The sequence below is a fragment of the Echeneis naucrates genome, chromosome 14, assembly GCF_900963305.1.
Source record: "Echeneis naucrates chromosome 14, fEcheNa1.1, whole genome shotgun sequence".
Classification (NCBI taxonomy): Eukaryota; Metazoa; Chordata; class Actinopteri; order Carangiformes; family Echeneidae; genus Echeneis; species Echeneis naucrates.
Window position 1 is genome coordinate 10457340 of NC_042524.1, and position 19263 is coordinate 10476602.

Below are 19263 nucleotides of genomic sequence, written 5' to 3' on the forward strand. Positions count from 1 at the left end.
CTATACAGACATCGTTTATTGATCCAAGACGATACTAAATAAACTAAAACTTAATTTTCCCACGTATGAATGTGCACTTTTCTTCATTTCTTTGGCAAACTTAAATTTCAATTTGTTAGGTTTCTGATTCATGGTCCAGGTTAGGAATGCGTCATTCCACCTGTTATGGGAGTTGTGCCATTTAATGCTATTTTGGATGGTGATTGACTTTTGAAAAACACTTTTATGTGAGGAAAAAGAAGGATGGCAACAAGCTTGGAGCAAAGAAACTACCAAAAGAAATTTCCCTTCAAATCAAAAATGTTAATCTTGGGTGCCCCAGTTCTCCTTGCTACATCATGTAACAGTGTCACATGCAGAGACTTTGGGCACATTCTTGAACGAGAAGTGTTAAGTGGATAACCAACAAGGGTTCAGCAAGAAATGAAGGATGAATAGGAGACTACTTAAGTTTTATCACAGTCCTGTAAAGGCTCGCAACCATCAGCCAGATAACTTGGGTGAAGCCTGTTACTGTTCAGACTCCATACAGGAGAGTTTTCTTCTTCTTTACACACCCCATACCTTAGGCCTGGACTCTCTTTCATCACCATTTTGCGGGACTTTACTTGACAAATAAGACAAAGCAGTCTGAATGGGAGAAAAGGGCAACATGATACAAGTCTTACCTGCACTTGTCTCTCCCACCACTTAGAAATCTTCCAGTGTTCATCGTCTCCCCTGCAGGCACACACACATATGCCGAGCACAAAAATAGACCAGAGCCCAATACAACAGGCACAGACAGACCTGACAGGGATGCCTGAAAGTCATTTCTGAAATGGCTTTGTAATCATGTCTAATCACGGTTAGCTTCATCCACATTAAAGTGACAGTGCCCTGAAGGTCATATGCAAAAATGGACACACCTCATGGAAGCATTTTTTAAAACAGAATTTTGTGCAATGTCCTTGATTTTTAAAAATGATTTAACATCTACACAATTTTAAAGGTTAAATATTTGGATGTGAAAAACCGAAGCCTTCTACATTCCTACAAAAGTAGGAATTAGTACAAAATTAGCTTGTGGTTAGTCTGTGTATCAAAGCAGAAAGCTGTTTCGAGGCCTTCGTATTTTAATTTTGACAGACTAAACTATTCAATATCTCGGGCTAAATGTGCAGATCTCCAAGTCATGTTTGGTGCCATCTTCCTGATTTAAACATGCAATTACTAACTTAGAGGCAAACACACGTGAACAGCAGGCAGCAGAGCAGACAGACAGGCGTCCAATCAACGTTTCCTTTGCTGTCTCTAGGCAGAAATGACATAAACTGGCTCATTCATTGGTTAGAAATTCATAATCAAGCTGTAAACTAATAAAATTACACATTACCAGAGACTTCATGCCCAAACATGTTGAAAATTAGTTTTTGAGCCTCAACATACAAAATACTTAAATGAGTTTTTTTTTTTTTTTTAATTATTATTTTTTATTAATACAATGGTTCAACCACTTTTATTAAATATAGCCTATTAGGTTTAATGTTTGTTGAATTTTGATCAAATCTTGCAAAAATCTTCCACTCTTCCAACAGTTAAAGGTTCTATCTTAGAAATCTTAAAGAACCTGCTGAGAACATAATACACATTCATCCATTAAGTGCGGTACCTTTCGCTGTGTGTCTCCTCTGTGGTGTCCGGAAAAAGCTGCAGACCCCCTGTGCACAGATGACGAAGATCTCTAAAGGGGAGTCCAGAGACTGGATCTGCTTTCCTATTATGAGTCCCGTTGTTTGATCGTTTCTTCCCCTTTTGGTTCCTGCACTTTGTTCTCAGCTGCTCTGTCCCACGCACGCAACCTGCTCTGGACTTTAAGCATAACATCGGATCAAGCTATTATCCCAGGTTGGCTCACAGTCCAGGGAGAAAGTTTTATCTTATTCATGAATAGACATGTTTGTTTATTGAATGTCACCATGACCCATGCCATTTGGTGCATCAAAGCCCTCTTTGTATGTTCATGAATAATCCCCCACTTTCCTAACGGTATGGAATGTGTAAAGGGCTCTGCTTTGGTCTGCACCTTGTCACTGTAAATACGGTGCAATGACTGGACAATACTATGGTGGGAGAGATTTCCCATGAAAAAGCAGTGATGAAGCAATGATGGTTGAAAAAATGATTGGCAGAGAATTTTGAAGGGCGGCGGGATGCTGCAGTGCTTAGAAAAACAGGCTTGGGGCCTTTCTGTGTGAAGTTTGCATTTGTAAGTTCTTTTTTTATTTTTGGCAAAGTTATTTTTTCTTAACACGCAAATGAATCATATCAAATTAATTAGAGCGGTTTTGAATTATGAATATAATTTTTACTCTTGAGACAAATAAGATGTTTTAAATGACACCCACAAACTGTGTAGAGTCTCATCAGCATCACACAAAGTGTGTAGCAATTCTCGGTTGAGGCTCCTCTTCTGCCCCATAATCAGGATTTAAAGTAATCTTTGCCATCCAAAGCCTGATTAATTTTACCCTGCACTGCCTGACAGTCTCCGGGTTGAGCCTGCTGCAGGGGGCACCAAATATTCAAATGCTATGTCCCTGGTGTGGTTTTGCTAAATTTACTGAATTCTACTTTGTGAATCCTTTTTACCTGATGGATTCAATACGTATTTTGCGTATCTATCTTTGCCCTATCCAAATTATAAAGTGATCTACAGCCAGTGAATTCATAATTTGTCTCTTAACCATTTACTTGGCTCTATGCAGTGCATTCATAGAAAACTACAGCAAGCCAAAACAGTAACGGTATGTCAGAGCCCCCCGTGCTATTCTGTCATTTATTGGTCCAAGTGAGTGAACTTTGGGAATCTAAAGCCACCTGTCGGGGTGGGGGAAGGGTTCGGGTTAGTGCGATTAGTTCTGCCAATTCTACTAATGAATTTGTTTTTCATTGATCACACTGATGTACTCATTGAAAACATGCTAGATATTTCTAGGCTGCTCAAAGCTTTTGTAGAAACATCAGTTCCAATGTTCAGAATTTACTATGGCAGTAAAAAAAAAAACAAAACAAAACTGTATTGATTTTGTTTTCGAGTCTATGGTACCTATGAAAACCTCCATGTGGGACCATAATGGTAATCAAGCAAGGAAATCATTGCTCTTGTGTTACAGCGTGAGAAAGAACATTTAGATTGAAGCACATGTGCAGTTGATTTGCTTCTTTTTTTATTCATTTCTTTACGTCTCCAATGTACAGTAGTATTATTGGAAGATAAGATGACAAAAAGGCACAAATTCACAATAAAAGAAAGAAAAACAGGAGACAAGTTACCAGGAGTGAAAGAGAGTAAGATAGAGAGAGAGAGAGAAATATAACAATTTAAAAACAGTTTGGGACTGTGGAATCATTTGGTTTCATACTCTGATTATAAATTGAGAAATCTAACAACAGATAGCAGTGAGATTGTCTCTGTTAAACCATGTTCTCTCACAAGTTTATATGGTGTCTTCAGGCTCTCAAAATGCATCTACTGTCAGTTTCTGTTTCTAAACAAGTTTTTTTCATTTCTTTTTCTTTTTTCCGTTGCTGCAAACTCCCATCCTCAAGCACTCAGTCAAACGTGCTCTTTCGTGTAGAATTGCTTCCCCAGGGCCACCCATCACCAACCACAAGAGGGCAAAATTTAACCTGCACCGAGGCCCCAGCGAGGGCCGACACCATCAGCTAATTATGTGGATCAGTGAAGTGACCCAAGCTGCCATTTATATGTTCCTTTTTCAGTGAGAGAGGCGAGTGTAGTTCAGAGACTGACAACAGAGGTACAACAACATTCAGAACAAAAATATATATATTTTTACACTGTCCTGCCAATGAGATGTGGTCCCTGTGAGGGAAAAACTTGAGGAAGTAGTTAACAGGGTTTTTTTTTTTTTTTGGTTTTTTTTCCTCCGACAAAGCAACTCAGTGCTCCGCTGCGTCGATGGAGCTTCCTAAAATCTGCAGCAAAATAATCTCTAACAGTGTGTAAGACTGCATTTTTTTTTTTTTTTTGTGTGTGTGTGTGTGTGTTCTACAGCTGACAATAATTCTGAATTATCCTTATCAGCACTAGATTTCAGCAAATATAACTACATGATAACTCTATGAGAGCAGCTTGGTCAGTGTGGTCTGTAAAATGCTGAAGACTTAACGATGGAATCGACGGAATAAGAGGATGAAGTGTTAAAAGGGTGTGCTGTTGGTCTGGCAGGACAGTCTGGTCTATATATATGTGTTCATCTACATTAATTTATTTGCTATTTACAAAGTCAATACATACAGTACATCCACAAATCTCCATGATTCAGTTGGTAGCCCCATCACAGACATTGAGCAAGATGCATGATGGACACAGGGAGAGGTGGGGGAGTGTGTGTGTCATGGGGGTAAAGGGGGCGTCTGGGGTCAGTGTGCCTCTAAAGGGAAAGCAACAGAAAGTGGCTCAAAAGGTGGGCTTCATAACCTTAACCTGACACATATGCAAAGACACGGAGAGGGCGTCCCAGGATGGCTTCACAGTTTCAGGCAGAGCTGAGATGTTAGGCTTGCACATTTGGCAAAAATTTGCAGAATTGATTTTAACGGCCTTTTTAAATAGACAAATAACTGATTGAGCTCGTGTGCCTCAGTTTTAAATGGATTGGGTAATGATCGCAGGCGGCAACTGTTACAATATTATGACAGTTCGTTCTGCAAAAGACTGGGTTGATAGAATAAAATACAAATGTTCATTAGAATCTGCTGGAATACACATTAAATAGTTTTGAATTTGATGACAAAAAATTGTTTATCCGTTATAAGACACAATTCAAAAGTCCAGGAGAAGATAATGCCAGCGCTCTTCTGTCATGTAATACGTCCTTTTAGATTCTTGGACTAACCTAAAATTTCCAAAAGCAGAGCTGTTTATACATACAAAACTAAATGAAATATTAGGTCAGTATAGATTTTTTATTAAAAACTGTTTTTGTTAAATATTTGCCAATGGAAAGCCCTTCAGTGGAACTGATATTAATATTGTTTCACACTGATTCAGATTCCACACAAGTGTGTATGATCAGAATTTTCCATTCATATAAATTGTGTAAGTAAATAATATATATTGTTTGAATCAAAAGTAATTTTATATGTAGTTTGCTGATGAAGTATAACATAAAAACTATGAATACATCAATGAAAAATGTCTGATGCTAAACTCTACATATGGACCTGGAATTGCTCAAACTACATTAAGTACTCATTCTGTCCCTTTATAATCCAAATATGGTAACTGTGACTGACCTGCATCAGCATTACAACAGACACCTTTTGATGTTATCTGTTGCACGCTCTTTAAAGTTTCCACACTGTTAAAACATGTGGTGCATACAAAGGATGGGGGGAAAAAAAGGAAAATCGATTTAACGAAGGATGAGGGAGGCCAAACACACATTGATGAGAGAAGGAAAGATAGTGCCTGTTGTTATCATCTCTAGCTCCATTTTGTCCTTCCTTCTTTACGCAGCCAACATCAGATCTCTTGAAAGACACTGTACATCACCCATATACACTCATGCATATACTGAAAAAGCACACTGTTACAAATCACAGTCCTCAGATTCCAGCAGGAGACCCCCCACCTCCTCCAAGGACAGACACAATAAAACCAGCATTTAATAAATAATAAACTAACAACTCAACCATCCTTGCCTTTCAGCTTGGACTCAAACTGTAGAGTAAGATAGATTTGCAATAATAAAAGAGAGAGCAAAGTGTCATGGTAGTTATTGCTATTGCTGGATAATACCATTTATCCACTGGAAGGATGACAGAATGGGTGACAGGGCAGGATTTTTATGCAGATCGCTTTAACGTTTACTTCTAAAGAACAGTTGATCTATCTACAGTGAGCAGAAAGGACGGTACGTCATTGATGGCTATTAATGTAACATATTTCGCATTTAAGGATGTGATTCCTGTCAAACCAAAACAAAAAGGTTGTTGCATTCTTCATTGTATTTTCTATAATATTAGACTATCTCTCTCTGTGTATGTCTGTGTGCATTACTGTATATTTCTAGTTGTATATTGTCTTCAATGATTATTCTTTTTGAATCAGTCCAGCCTGACTTTGAAGAACTAGAAATGACCCGAAGAAGGAAACGGAAAAATATTGCCACAGACATAACACATGCACACGCGCACACACACACACACACACACACACAAAACAGCTGAAAATGCCAATGAATGCCTCAACATAGACACTGAGGAAGGTCAGGTGGGTCAGGAAAACAGCAGACAATACGACACTTGTAGCACAATCGTGACGTTACAGCTGTGGTTTGTAGATCTGCAAACTGATTTGAGCAACAAAAGGAGAGACCATTAGAGTTTGACAGAAATGGAGAAAAAGAGATGCACATCCAAAAAAAAAAAAAATAAGAAAGAAAAATAAAATAAAGTTACAGGATCATAGCGCAACACTGAGCAGATTCAGCTTGGTCTGCAAAAATAAGCATCCACAGACAAACTTAGGGACAAAATAATCTTAAAAACCCTGTTTTTATATATATTTATATATATATATATCTATAGATATAGATATATATATATCTATATCTATATCAGTACAATTATTTATCTCCCCAATATACTGTATATATACAAATTGGGATATCTTAAATAGAAATAAATCCTAATTTGCAGAGATCAATGACACTATTCTCTGTAGTTTAGAACGGTGTAGAGATTGAGAGTGAGAAAGAGGTCTGGCTGACAAGATCTATAGTGTTGCTACTGGAGGCCTCAGAGCTGTTAATAAGAGGCAGACACTGGATGGAAAAATAAAATGGCGAAGAGTGGGAATCAAGGGAGGTGGGACGGGGTGAAGGAAGTCAGTTGAAAAAATACAGGAGTTTACTGGGTCCAGATCCCTGAAAACCAGATTCAGATTGTACCAGGGAAGGAGGATTTTGGACCAGCCGGTCAGATGTTGTATCAGTTGGAACAGAAGGAGGATGTGAATCCGCTGGTGTCTGTTTATTCTGGTCTGAAAGACAGAGACAGGAAAGAGCGAAGATCAGGCAACGATAAGTTTAGAAGCTTTTCAAAACACAGTCAGGCGCCATTTCTTAAAACTACAGTAATCAATAATGTTACGCATAATTCCGGATCAAAAATAAAAGTTTGTATTGCGAAAGGTGCTGCTTATACTGACAACCCCACAATTAGTGCAGTTGTGTGTAGCGCTGCAGAGCTTTGCAGCACTTTTCAGCTCGTTTTTTCGGTCCCATCCCTCAAAAGCCTGGTTCATGTTTTCACCTGATGAACAGCAGCATTCACGGTCTGACACAACCTCAGTCCTCTAGAGCCACCATGCCTTTCACTGGGTCCTTCACCCTCATCTGACACACACAAGACAACAATCAGAAATGTTAGCGTGCCAACGGACTGTCAAGACTGCCATTACATGGTTATACTAAGGCGTGTTCACGGGCAAGAATGTGTCCTTGGTGTGTCCTACGTTTGTTGAGATTTCTTGCCTACCTCATCTAGCTCCTTGCGTGTGTCCTCCTCCATGCGACGAATATCGTCCATGTTCAGTTCAATCCACTTGTCGATCCAGCAGAACAGCTGACGATGGAAATTAGTGAACAAACGTTTCTCTTGCTGAGGACAGCAAAAAGAAAATAAGTCAAATTATGATTGGAAGGAATTAGAAAATCAAGTTCTTTGAATTTCAGTTAGGTTGGGGTTAGACTGTTAGTTAAGACCTGTGAACTGTGGTCATCATCATAATGACCATAAGGGACACACAAATGCCACAGTCCGACCTGTTGACAAACCTTTTGAATGAAGTTCTCCACTTTATTTTGCAGGCCCCACCACTTGAATTTGACAGTGACCAGTTTGTAGGCACACATGTGTGGGCAGTCTGTCCTGTTAGGAAGTTCCTTCTGCAAGTCCACAAATACACAATGACTTGTAAATAAAGGTTACTGTCCTATAAAATGCATATAGGCTCAAATTTGATAATTCATCGTTTACTCAAGGCGCTATCAATGTAATTTAGAAATTTTGAAGCTGATTGCTGTATATCTTCCTCAACACTACCAGTATTTGCAGAGGTAGAGAAAAAATTCATTTGTTTGTTGCTCTATAAAATGTTTCTCGTGTGTTTCAGTGCCTTCAGACACATCTCACTCCACCTTCCAATCTGGTCCTAGAGGGCCTCGTCCTGTCTTTACTGACTTGAACCTGCAAGGGTCCTCCTCAGGCTTATAGTCCTGTAGACACAAAGGAAAAACCACAATGAACAACATGGACAGGATGACACGAGAAGAAATGTTGTTTCTGTAATTATTGTAATATCGATCAAAAAATATTCACCTTCTGTTCCACTTGGCTTCTATCCGCAATGTCAATATAGACTACATCCACCTTTTTCCAGGTTTCTGCATCCAAACCATGTACCTGAATCCAAAGCACAGAGCAAAGCTAAATACAGGCACAAGTCTCTGCCGGCAGCACACATACAACAGATATCACGACTGAAGGCTCAGGGCGAAATGGTTTTTAAAAGCCCCCACGATGGGAGTGAAAAAGAAAGTTTTTTTTCATTACTTTGGTAAAGTGTGGCGAAGTTTATTTGCAGTTTGGTGTGTATTCTGTTTTGGTTGTTTTATTTTTCATATTAATTTCTATACGCATGATTGATATGATACACAAGGGAATTGTTATTGGACACAAATTCATAGAGCGGTTTATTTCTAATTAGATGAGGAAACAGAGTGAAACTATTGTAAATTTTGTGCTTCACAGATAGCAGTACAGGGAGCAGCAATGAATTAAAACCACCATGATAAAATCGCCTCCACGGGCATTGTTTAAAGTCACCCTAAAATGCACAAAAATGCCTGATGATGACTGCGGACACCTCCTGCTAGATGTAGTTTTAGAATTACATTTTCAAGGTGTCCCATGTCAGGTTTGTGCCATGTCTCAATCTTGATCAGGAAGTTGTCTTTCATATATTCATTCTGCAGAGAAGAGAGAAGAGAGGAACCACAGTTAACACTTCATCACACACACACGCGCACACACGCACACACACACGCGCACCCCAATGTAACGGTGTCTGACTATCCTCGCTGTGTGCTGTGTCACAGAAAGAGATCAAATTTCTCTCTCAACTTTCAGGTTAATTTGTTGGCTCTATGGCCTTCTGAGTCTGGAGTGAGTCTGATGTTAACATGCATGGCGTTACTCAGCATTGAGGAAGAAATACTTACAGTAATAACTGCAGAGCCAGATGAAATGATGCATTGGAGCAAACAGAAAGGAAAAAACAAAATGATTAACTGTAGATAAGGAACATATGATATCGTAACTTTAAAGTGTTGGATGATGTACAGAGATCGGAGGGCGCTGTTGAATCGTGAGTATTATTATCCGTTGTGTCCATATGACAAATGGCTGTCAGGCAGCTATCTGTGTGTGTGTGTGTGTGTGTATGTGTTTGTGTGATCAGTGCCTGAAAGGCTCAAGTGATTTCATGGCTCTCCTCACTGGACATATAAATTATTCAACTACTCCTCCTTCAAGGTGACAGCGAGAGCAAGAGAAAGAGAGAGACAGAGAGTGACAACTGCTCGGACACATCAGCATCAATGTGACCGCTAAGTAATTTGACTCAAATGCGTTCACACAATTTTACAATTCAGGTGCACATTATGTTCAACATCATCACTTCCCATTAAATCAACGATGTTGATGATTGTTATGGAAGACCTGTGTTGTTGGTTTGCTTCAGCCACTCCTCCCCTGTTTGATGTTAACACAGGAGTGATCTAAGATATCATATATCAACATTTGCCTTTCAATTATCAAGGTTGGCGTGACTGCAGCCACCAGTATGAGTTTGAGGCATTAGGAAATGGCTCCCTTTAATAGGCCGGGTTGCTACAGCCGCAGAAAGTGCATCCTGTGAGTCAAATGTGTAAAACGTCCGGACCTCTTCTGATACATTTATGCCATCAGATCACTAAAACTAAAGAGATATAACAGGCGCCATAATACAAAAATAAAAATAATATGAGACATCATCAGCTTAAATGCTTCTTCGACAGAGCTTTGAAGGATAAAAGGTGACGCTGTGTTCATTTCTGTGTTAATGCAGGGTGTGTATGTGTGTGTGAGAGACAGAGCTACCTGTGCGGCAGTATGGGTAGGCGTTCCAAGCTTTCTCGTGGATGTTGAGAGCTGAAGCTGGAGCCAGCATTCTGACAAATGATGGCACTTTACTGCAGAACAGATGTGTGAAAACAAGAACAGACCATTGTGAGTTTCATTGTGATCCTATTTTTACCTATTTACCTATTTAACTATTACAGTTTATTATTTAACTCGATTTTTTTCAGGAAAAAATTAGGGGCGTGGGCTGAGTGCTGGGTTAAGAAAATTAAGAATTTGGTGCATGCTGCATTCGTGTGGTTAAAGGTCTGCAAGTGTGCTCGGTGCTGCACAGCGTTGTTGATTCACAATGGATTACTGATGATGGTATTCCCATACATTGCAATACATTGCAGGGGTTGGCTGAAACAGTCCTTTTCCAGATTTCTGCATTGACCCTAACCACACCAATTTCTGTGTGGTCACACCACAGCAACATTTGAACCAGAAAACTCCATTCTCCATTCTTATTATTTTCCCCCTGAAATGAACCATCCGACCGTCACCGTCTAGATGCTGTGATATAGCATGATACCAGCTTTACACTGTCACTGTGATCATTTTAACATGCTGAGATAAGCATTTAGCTCAAAGCAACACTAAGTACACAGACTGCAGCAAGCATGACCTATTTCAGCTGCCATTAAGGGGTTTGCCCTTAATGTTCTCCCCAGCTTACTGTCTTCACGATAAGCTAGCGTGAGCGTGGTGTCAATGTTTTTGTAAAATGCAATGTAAGTATGAAAATAAGCACATTTCTCCAAACGTTGAACTATTCCTTAAAGTAGTGGTCAGTAAGAACTAGGAAGAAGAAAGCGGCAGGGTGACAGACTGAAGCTGAAAACATCTCTGAAGGGACAGAAACCAACAGATGTGCTGTCAGTGGAGGAATGAATGAAGTCGTCCCGCTGAGGGAACTTTCTGCGAGCCTATTGGTCCTCTGGAAACTGCTTACCTCTGCAAATGGTAGATTTTGTGTGTGTACTGTCCCTTTTCGCCATCTTTTTCATAGGGCTCATTTTTTAGCACCTCCACTCCTTCGCCTCCGCCTGTCTCGTTCTTACTGGCCTCAGCCACAGAGTACAGCTGGCCAACCTGGTACTAAGAGTGTTAAAGAGAAAGAAAGAAACAGGTTAGACTGAATTATAAAATGTGTTTAACTGGAGAAATAAGGCTGTTTCAACCAAGCCTCCATTCACTGACACACGGTGCACTCACCATGCATTATCCTGAAAACGAGTGAGCTTTCATATTGTAGTATAGATGCAGACTTTCACGAGGGACATCAGCTCCGTCAATCTCAGCTGATGGATTAATCTTCCTTCTGATACATAATCGCTACTTCCACTTCATCTGCTCCTGAACCTTTCTAATCTTTCCTGTACACTCGTTTGTCCGCCATCTTTTCTTCTTGTCCCATCTACTTTTATGTTGCGCCCAATTTGCTTCTTCTCTCACATCCTGTATACTTTTGCCCACTCTCATCGCTTTCTTCCTCTCATCCCCCATTTTCCTGAGTCTGAGTGGGCATGTGAGTTTTTAATCAAAGGACAATGGCTCCTTTCATTTCTTAATCACCTCCTAATCCACCATACAGTCGAGCCTCTGCACAAAGCTGGACCAAAGCACAGGCACACTTACAACATCTTAAGGACGGAATAAATTGGCATTGCAACAATTACTCAATTATTTTCACAAATAAGAAGTCAGGGATTTTTCTTTTCTGTTGTTCATTGATGTGAGAAATCATTCTCTAATATCAAACCATTAGAATAATGTGCCTTAGAAGTTCATACGTGTATAACTGAGCAATTTGTAAACGGCACCAACAAGCTATGAAGTGGAGTAAATTGGATACTGGAATATTTGAATTAGTTCAATAGCCATCAGTCATGTTGCAGAAATACAGGAATAATGATAATCCTGTCACAACAGTGTTTTGCATATTTTTGCTTTATGAATTACACACAATGTTTATTAAAAGGTCCCCTCCCACTACTTGACCCTCAAATGAGCCCTGACCGTTAAGCTCTCACTTTCAAATAGGAACTAAAGCAGGTGCAGTGTAGGAGAACTGAAATTCAGATGTTAAAAAACTAAAGCATGAAGTGCGTGTCGTAGGCCATAGAAAGATGAGGATAACAAGATAATCCTCCAATAGACGTATCTCTTCTTGCTACCTTGGATGCTGCAAAGGTGATTTTAAAAAAAGAACATAAATGTTGCATACAGAGAACAGAGACTGCTCCTATTAACTGTGATATTTTGATCATTTCTGCGCATTTAAAAGGTTAATCCGCTGCAACAGCAATGAAAGAAAAGACGGAAACATGACCTCCACATCGTGTGCGCAGACGTTTTAGAAAGATGGCTTAAGTGTGGCTATGATGGGCTCTGGGCTGGATTCAATTACTGGATGCCTGGTGAGCAACAGAAAGTCGGATGTAAACTGGAGACAGATTCCCTTGAATTGGCTGAACATACCTTCACTACCAAATAAACAAACAGGGTACAAGAATAGCAAATACAATTCAGCCTTGCCTTTGTGGTTGAGTCCATGTCCAGTTAATGGATTGGAAAATCAATTTAGTAAATTCTCCAGGGGTTTGATTCATTCATTCATTCATCTTCTACCACTTATCCACACATTTCCGGATTGCAGGGGCTGCTGGGGCCAATCCCTGCTCACCCTGGACAGGTCACCAGTCCATCACAGGGCCAACACACAGAGACCAACAACCACTCACGCTCACACTCAGACCTACGGACAATTTAGAGTCACTAATTCACCCAGACATGATGTCTTTGGACGGTGGGAAGAAACCCACACAGGCACGGGGGGAACATGCAAACACGCACTGAAAGACCCCAGGCCCGGGAATCGAACCCATGACCTTCTTAGTGTGGGGCAACAGTGCTAACCACTATGCAACAATGCAAAAATCTGCATTCAAAGATGACTCCGGCAAAACAAAACTAACTATTGCGAATATGCAACTGCTGAGCTTTCTAAAAGAATCAAATTGAACTTTGGGCAAAAAGGTAAAGAACTGAGAGTTTAAATGTAGTCAAATCTAGGATGCACTGAAATATTACAGCATTCGTGTTTAGGCAGATAGCAAACCTCTATATCTAGTATTTGGTGGCTGCTACTTCAGTCAGGAAAGAGGGAGACAGACCAGACGAGGCTCTGGAGAAATTTGATGTGAAGGTCAGTGTGGAGTGTGGAGGAAACAGGATATTACTCAGCTGTCCTCAGGCTTTGTAGATCATATTTCAGTCAAATAATTCCTTCAGTATTCTTTTTTTCAGTATCAAAGCAGCATAGCATGTTGACTGGGATCTAATGGTGAGGTCTCCTGCTTAAGAAAAAACCTCCCTCGCTATGGAGCGACATGAGTAAGACAACTAAAGCCTCCATTTGCCAGAGGAAGCGTTAGCTGAAAAAATCCCTGAGATAATGCTGAGTCCACGGCTTTGTGGTTTTCAAATCGAAAATAAATAAATACATTTTAAATATACAACAGCAGATTTCTTCTTTATGCCGCAGAATTAGGAAGACGTTCCAAATATTGGCATTTTACAAACACATATATGAAACATACAGTAAGAAATAGAGGATATTTAATTGAAATCTGAGCAACAACCTCAGCAGAACATCCCGTCTGTGAGCACTCACTACTGTTTATTGCTCATACTTTTTAGCTGTGTTGTAGGAGTCGATTTACCGCTTCAAATATTTATCCCGTCAATAATAAACAGCATGATAAAAACGTTCATCCATCTTCTACCACTTATCCATTTGCAGGATGCAGGGGTGCTCTTTAAAGTCACAACCATTCACACTCAGCCCTATGGACAATTTAGTCACCTATTAACCTAAACATGCATGTCTTTGCATAGTGGGAGGAAACAGGAGTACCCACAAGCACGGGGAGAACATGCAAACTCCACACAGAAAGGCCCCAGGCCCGGGAATCGAACCTGCGACTTTCTTATTGTGGGGCAACAGCGCTAACAACTATGACGCCGTGCTGCCCTCTTGATAAAAACTTCACCAAAATTAGATTTCTCTCATGTAAATGCAAATCATGCATAAACATAAAGCAGGACGAGGGTGAGGCAGGTGTGCACAGTGTCATGGAAGTAGTTTCAGGTGACTCATTTACAATGCAAGCCTGAATAGAAAGGCAAACTGCAATAGAAATGAGGATAACAGGGGATGGAGTGTCTGTGTCTATTCAACAGCCTATGATTTCATTTATAAAGCCCTTTCACATTTCACTTGGACAGAAATGTATAATGCTGCGCTGCAGTAAGCGTGTTGTCTGGTTTCTGTGTTGTTGCCGTTATTTACATGCTTTTCAGAACGGCTGGTTTTCCTCAGCTGTTACGGATGAGTTCTCTCCTTCGCTGTCTCTGATCAGCGTGTCAAAACTTAAGATATTCTGCTGCTTCCTTTAGCAATAATGATACATGTCATGAAAGCATCTTATTTGCCTTTATTGGGGGGGAGCATGGTGTAGTGGGACGGCTCCTTCACTTCTCTACACCAGAATGGCTCGGTAGCCTGTCTGCATCAAGCAGGGAACCCCTAAGCCCCCCAGCCCACAAAAAGCCCAGCCATGCAGCCAGTTTATCACGAGTTTGTTAAAATAAAAAAAAAATAGTCTCTTGATATGGCTGCACTGCACCAAGTTGGCAGCATTGCAGACTGTAAAGGCCTCACTAATAGACTGAAAGTTGAACTCAATGACGAGGTGCTCCGACCGATGTTAGTCAGACAGTCCAGATTATAGGTCTGGCCCTGATGCCGCGCTGCAGTCGAAAAGAACAGCAGGCACTTGCGCTTTGACTTCTCCAAATAAAGTGAACCACAGAGTCAGATAACAAATGTTGGGCCTTGAGGTATCTCAGCCAGCGCACACACGCACACACACACACACACGCTGGAAGATACTGAAAGGATACTTACCTCTTCCACTGAAATGGGAAGAATCACTCGGCTGGAAAAGAAGAGAACAAAAGTGACTCACTCAGAAAATCACAGTGCCAAACTTTTTACCACATAATTTTAACTAAAATTACATTCGATCATTCAAACAATTAAATCCTTGTGTCAGTTTGTTTTGAAATTCAGACGTAGCTTGTAAGACTCTATTTTTCCCGTACTGTGGAAATTCTGCAAGCGAGTAACAGACAACATGAAGCAACATTTTCAACCATTCAGCTCCACGCTGAGCCAGACACTTATGATTTAACATGAAGCTGTTGGGGAGGCTTCTTCAGCTGAACTTGACAAAAACCTTTAATTTCACCTGCACAGTAAAAGGCTAGATTGTCTCCAATGTTTCTACAAAGTAAACGAGAAGGCCACTTTTGTATTTTCTGGCATGACAGTTTCCTTTTATTAACAGATATAATAATGAAACATTACATGGAATTAAAAGTGAACAAAAGCAGCCCCTTCAGTATGAAATTCACTTTGACATGGTGACACTGAGTCAGCAGGAGAGAACACATGATCTATTCTTTGCTCTGGTGAGAAGAAAGTGACAGTATGCCTGGTTGGATAAGGTGCAGGATTATTACCTTTGGTAATATATTTGGGTTATTAACGTTCAAATATTTGAAGTAATGTGTAAAATACATCACTTTGAACTACATCTTTGGTTGGAGCCTAAACACACATTTTTTTGTCTATTTTTTATTAAAAAAAAAAAAAGGTATTATGATTGCTGCTCTGTCCCATGCTAGCCAGCTGCTCACTCCCTGACTGTATTTGTACATCAAAATCATAAATACTTAATTTAGTCATCAGGGGAATTTAGCTTCGCTTTGTGATTACACTCCAACTTTTAAACAGCAGACCCTGTAGCCAGTATGTTCTATAATTTTCTGGTAATTGTTTTGTCATTTTTATGGCTTTAATTTCAGAAATTCTCAGAAAGTTTATCGAGTTACAGAAAAATCTTAGATCTTTTTGCAGGTCAGATGAACACTATCACCATTGGAGGTGCTGCCTCTTTCCCCTGGAGGAATAAATCTTCATTGTGTTGGGACATGAAGCTAACACAGCCAGCACTGCAGGTTGCATCATTGTGTTCTTTAATGCGCTTTAACTTTTACAGTTATAAAAGCCTTCCATTTTAAGCTCATTCTTCCTGATGGTATATTAGTCAATCATCTGATCACACCTTCCTCTTTTGGGTAGTAATAAAAAAAAATCATGGTTTTATTCCCCCTTAATTTCATTTTTCTATGGCAAAATGCCACAAATCTTGAAATTCAGTGTAATAAATTCCCTTCCTCTGATTGATTTGAATTAGAAACAGTGAGAAGAAAATGAAATGTGACAAATTGGCACAAAGAAAACATTGATTTATTAGGGTACACCATTACTGTATGAAAGAAGACATAGCTTATACACACATTTGCACACGGAGCCATTTCTGAGCTCTTTTCTAATCTCAACCATAAGATGCACACATGCAGTATGTGGCTGTTAATTAATGAAATGATCGAAGGCTGGATGCTGCAGGGAACACATGAAGGTGTAAAACGATCTGTAATGTCAGGTGAAATGTTTTTATTTGTCAGTTAGATAAGTTATTATCTTGGCCAGTTGGATTATTTCAACCTTTTCCAGCTCTCAAACTAAGTTTGTAGCAAGATAAATGTAAATCAAATAATCACCGCAATACTCTCGTTCTGTCAATTTCTTTTCGTCTACAGCTCTTGATTGAAATATCAGATGTCTTTCTAAGGCCTCAGAAAACAAACACCCCTCTTCCCTCCTGCCTCGCTTATCTTCTCGGTCTTCTTTTTTTTTTTTTCCACTGCTACCTTTGCATCATTGCCATTGGTTGTCTTTGTGCATTTCTGTGCAAAAGTCAAAGCTCATGCACAGCGAGGGTGGTTCAGGAGTTATTTAGGTCAGTGGTTCAGGTGAGCACCACTGACAAAAAAACAAAACAACATCAAACAACACAACTGCACAACAGTAGGGCAGGGATCAATTCGCTGTCTGTTGACTCCTGTGATGGTATCTTGGTCTTTGCCTTTGTGTTGACAATGTGTAAGTGCATTCTGCATTTAATCGTGACCGATTTAATTAAATTCCAGGAGGACTGCTGAGGCCCAGGCTCTCGCTAATCACTTCAGATCTTTAACCAATGCCATCACTCTGATCCTGAGCTTCTTAGGACCAGGCCATTAATTGATTAAATGCATGTGGTGAGAAATCAAAACAATCAACAATAATGAATGATAACTAATGTACGGCTGTTTAAGACAGACAGTCATCACAATAGATTTTCCTAGAACAGATCATTATTTTGAGAGGGAAGCTTCCAGTGTCTTAAATGTTACTTCATACTGCAATTTAAATGTAGGAATCATATTTTCAATTACAAATATGAGACAGAAGAAGAAGAGAGAGAGATAAGAAAGGTGAAAATACTGTGAAATTACTGCAACTCCAAAAATTGTGAAGGAAACGACTGAGATGATTTCTACAGGTGGCTCACAAGCTCCTTGAAGCAAAATGAGTCTGATTTCCACACTGGCACCAGACAAGAGCAGGAAAATGAAGAAACCACCATCTCATTCTGAGGTGGACAACCAATTCTGCTCTGGGTGCATGTTTCATTTCATGGCCAAATATCATCTTAAATCATCTGCAATTTGTCGGCCTCCCCCCTCATTCTAGCCAGCAGCTTACTGTTGGCAGGCCTTAGTCCGTGATCCTGACAGCAGGACTGGGCCTGCAGAAGCCCAGCGTTCAGGCAATGTGTTAAAATCTCCAGATATCTGCCTTTGCACGCGAGCAGCCCAGCTGTCAAAATCTGCGTCAAATACTTTGATTCTTATTTTTATTTATACACACACACACATATATATATATATTTCCACCTTTGATCCCCTCTACAGCCTCAGTGTCTGCACACCTCTCCTCACATATCCCCATTCCTCCAGTAGCCAATGTCGGAATGCTCCATCAGTGGTTTCACCTTCACAGTGAAATCAATAACATGGCCACACAGCGGCTTCCACGGACGGACCGCTGGCTGCACCGGCCAGCTTCTCCCCCAACACCCACCGGCAGACACCGCAGCTCGGGGAGGGGGATTATGATTCACCTCAGTAAAAAAAACAACAACAACAACAACAACAAACGACAAACAACTAAACTCCCGAATTCATACGGAGGCGCGCGATGCAAAAACGTGAAGGGCACAGCCTGCACCGGCTGCTGATGCAACTTCAGCCGCGGCCGCCTCACGGTGAGTCGGTGCGTCAGGGTGATGGAGAGCGGGGGGAGAGACGGACGGTGGCCGACGTGGAGCCGAGCAGATTAACGGGGATGTCGCCGCACTCCGGCAATTCCCCCTCCAGGCCGGCTGGCCACAATGTCAGCGAAACCAGACGAATAAAGGCGCACACGGATCTCCCACCTCTCTCCCCCCCTCAGGCAGTCTCTCTCTCCCTCTCTCTCTCTCTCTCTCTCTCTCTCTCACACACACACACACACACACACACACACTCTCTTACACATGCACACACAGCTTACTTACAATTCCTTTATGAGCATCTTTTTCTGGCGGTGCAGTAGCTTTATTTCAGAGGGGAGCGGACTCGGTACGGCTCCAGAAAACAGGGTCGATCCCTCCCTCCGTCAGGCTCTTCTTTCTCCGCTGGCTTCTCTCCCTCCTCTCCCCCTCTATGTCATTCTACCTCCACAGTCGCTTATTTTCTTCACATCCACTTCCTGATCGGGGCCGCGGCGCGGCGTCGCTGTTGCGCGCAGAGCTCCGGGGCCTGTGCAGGCGGACCACAAGCACAAAGTGATGGTTCAGCGGGAGGGTCCACAGAGCCGATCCACGTCTGCTGGGGGGGGGGCTGAAGGAGCCAGTCAGTTTTATAACGACCCATAAGAATTTATGCAGCATAAATCTGCTTACTACTGACTCTCCTGCTCCCCATTCAAATGAAAACGGCCATAAGCCTATAATAATAACAACAAAT

General features: G+C 40.8%; 1 protein-coding gene across 1 annotated transcript; it reads right to left on the minus strand.

Moving 5' to 3' along the window:
- Positions 1–6480: 6480 nt before the first annotated feature.
- Positions 6481–18948, minus strand: pitpnab (phosphatidylinositol transfer protein, alpha b). Its single transcript, XM_029519215.1, has 12 exons — positions 18813–18948; positions 15212–15242; positions 11192–11337; positions 10216–10307; positions 9297–9304; positions 8970–9044; positions 8395–8478; positions 8214–8291; positions 7851–7961; positions 7552–7674; positions 7327–7409; positions 6481–7054 (listed from the first exon to the last, which is right to left on the minus strand). Exons 1-11 carry the CDS (start codon positions 18827–18829, stop codon positions 7362–7364), a joined length of 813 nt encoding a protein of 270 aa, XP_029375075.1. The 5' UTR covers positions 18830–18948; the 3' UTR covers positions 6481–7054; positions 7327–7361.
- Positions 18949–19263: the final 315 nt, after the last annotated feature.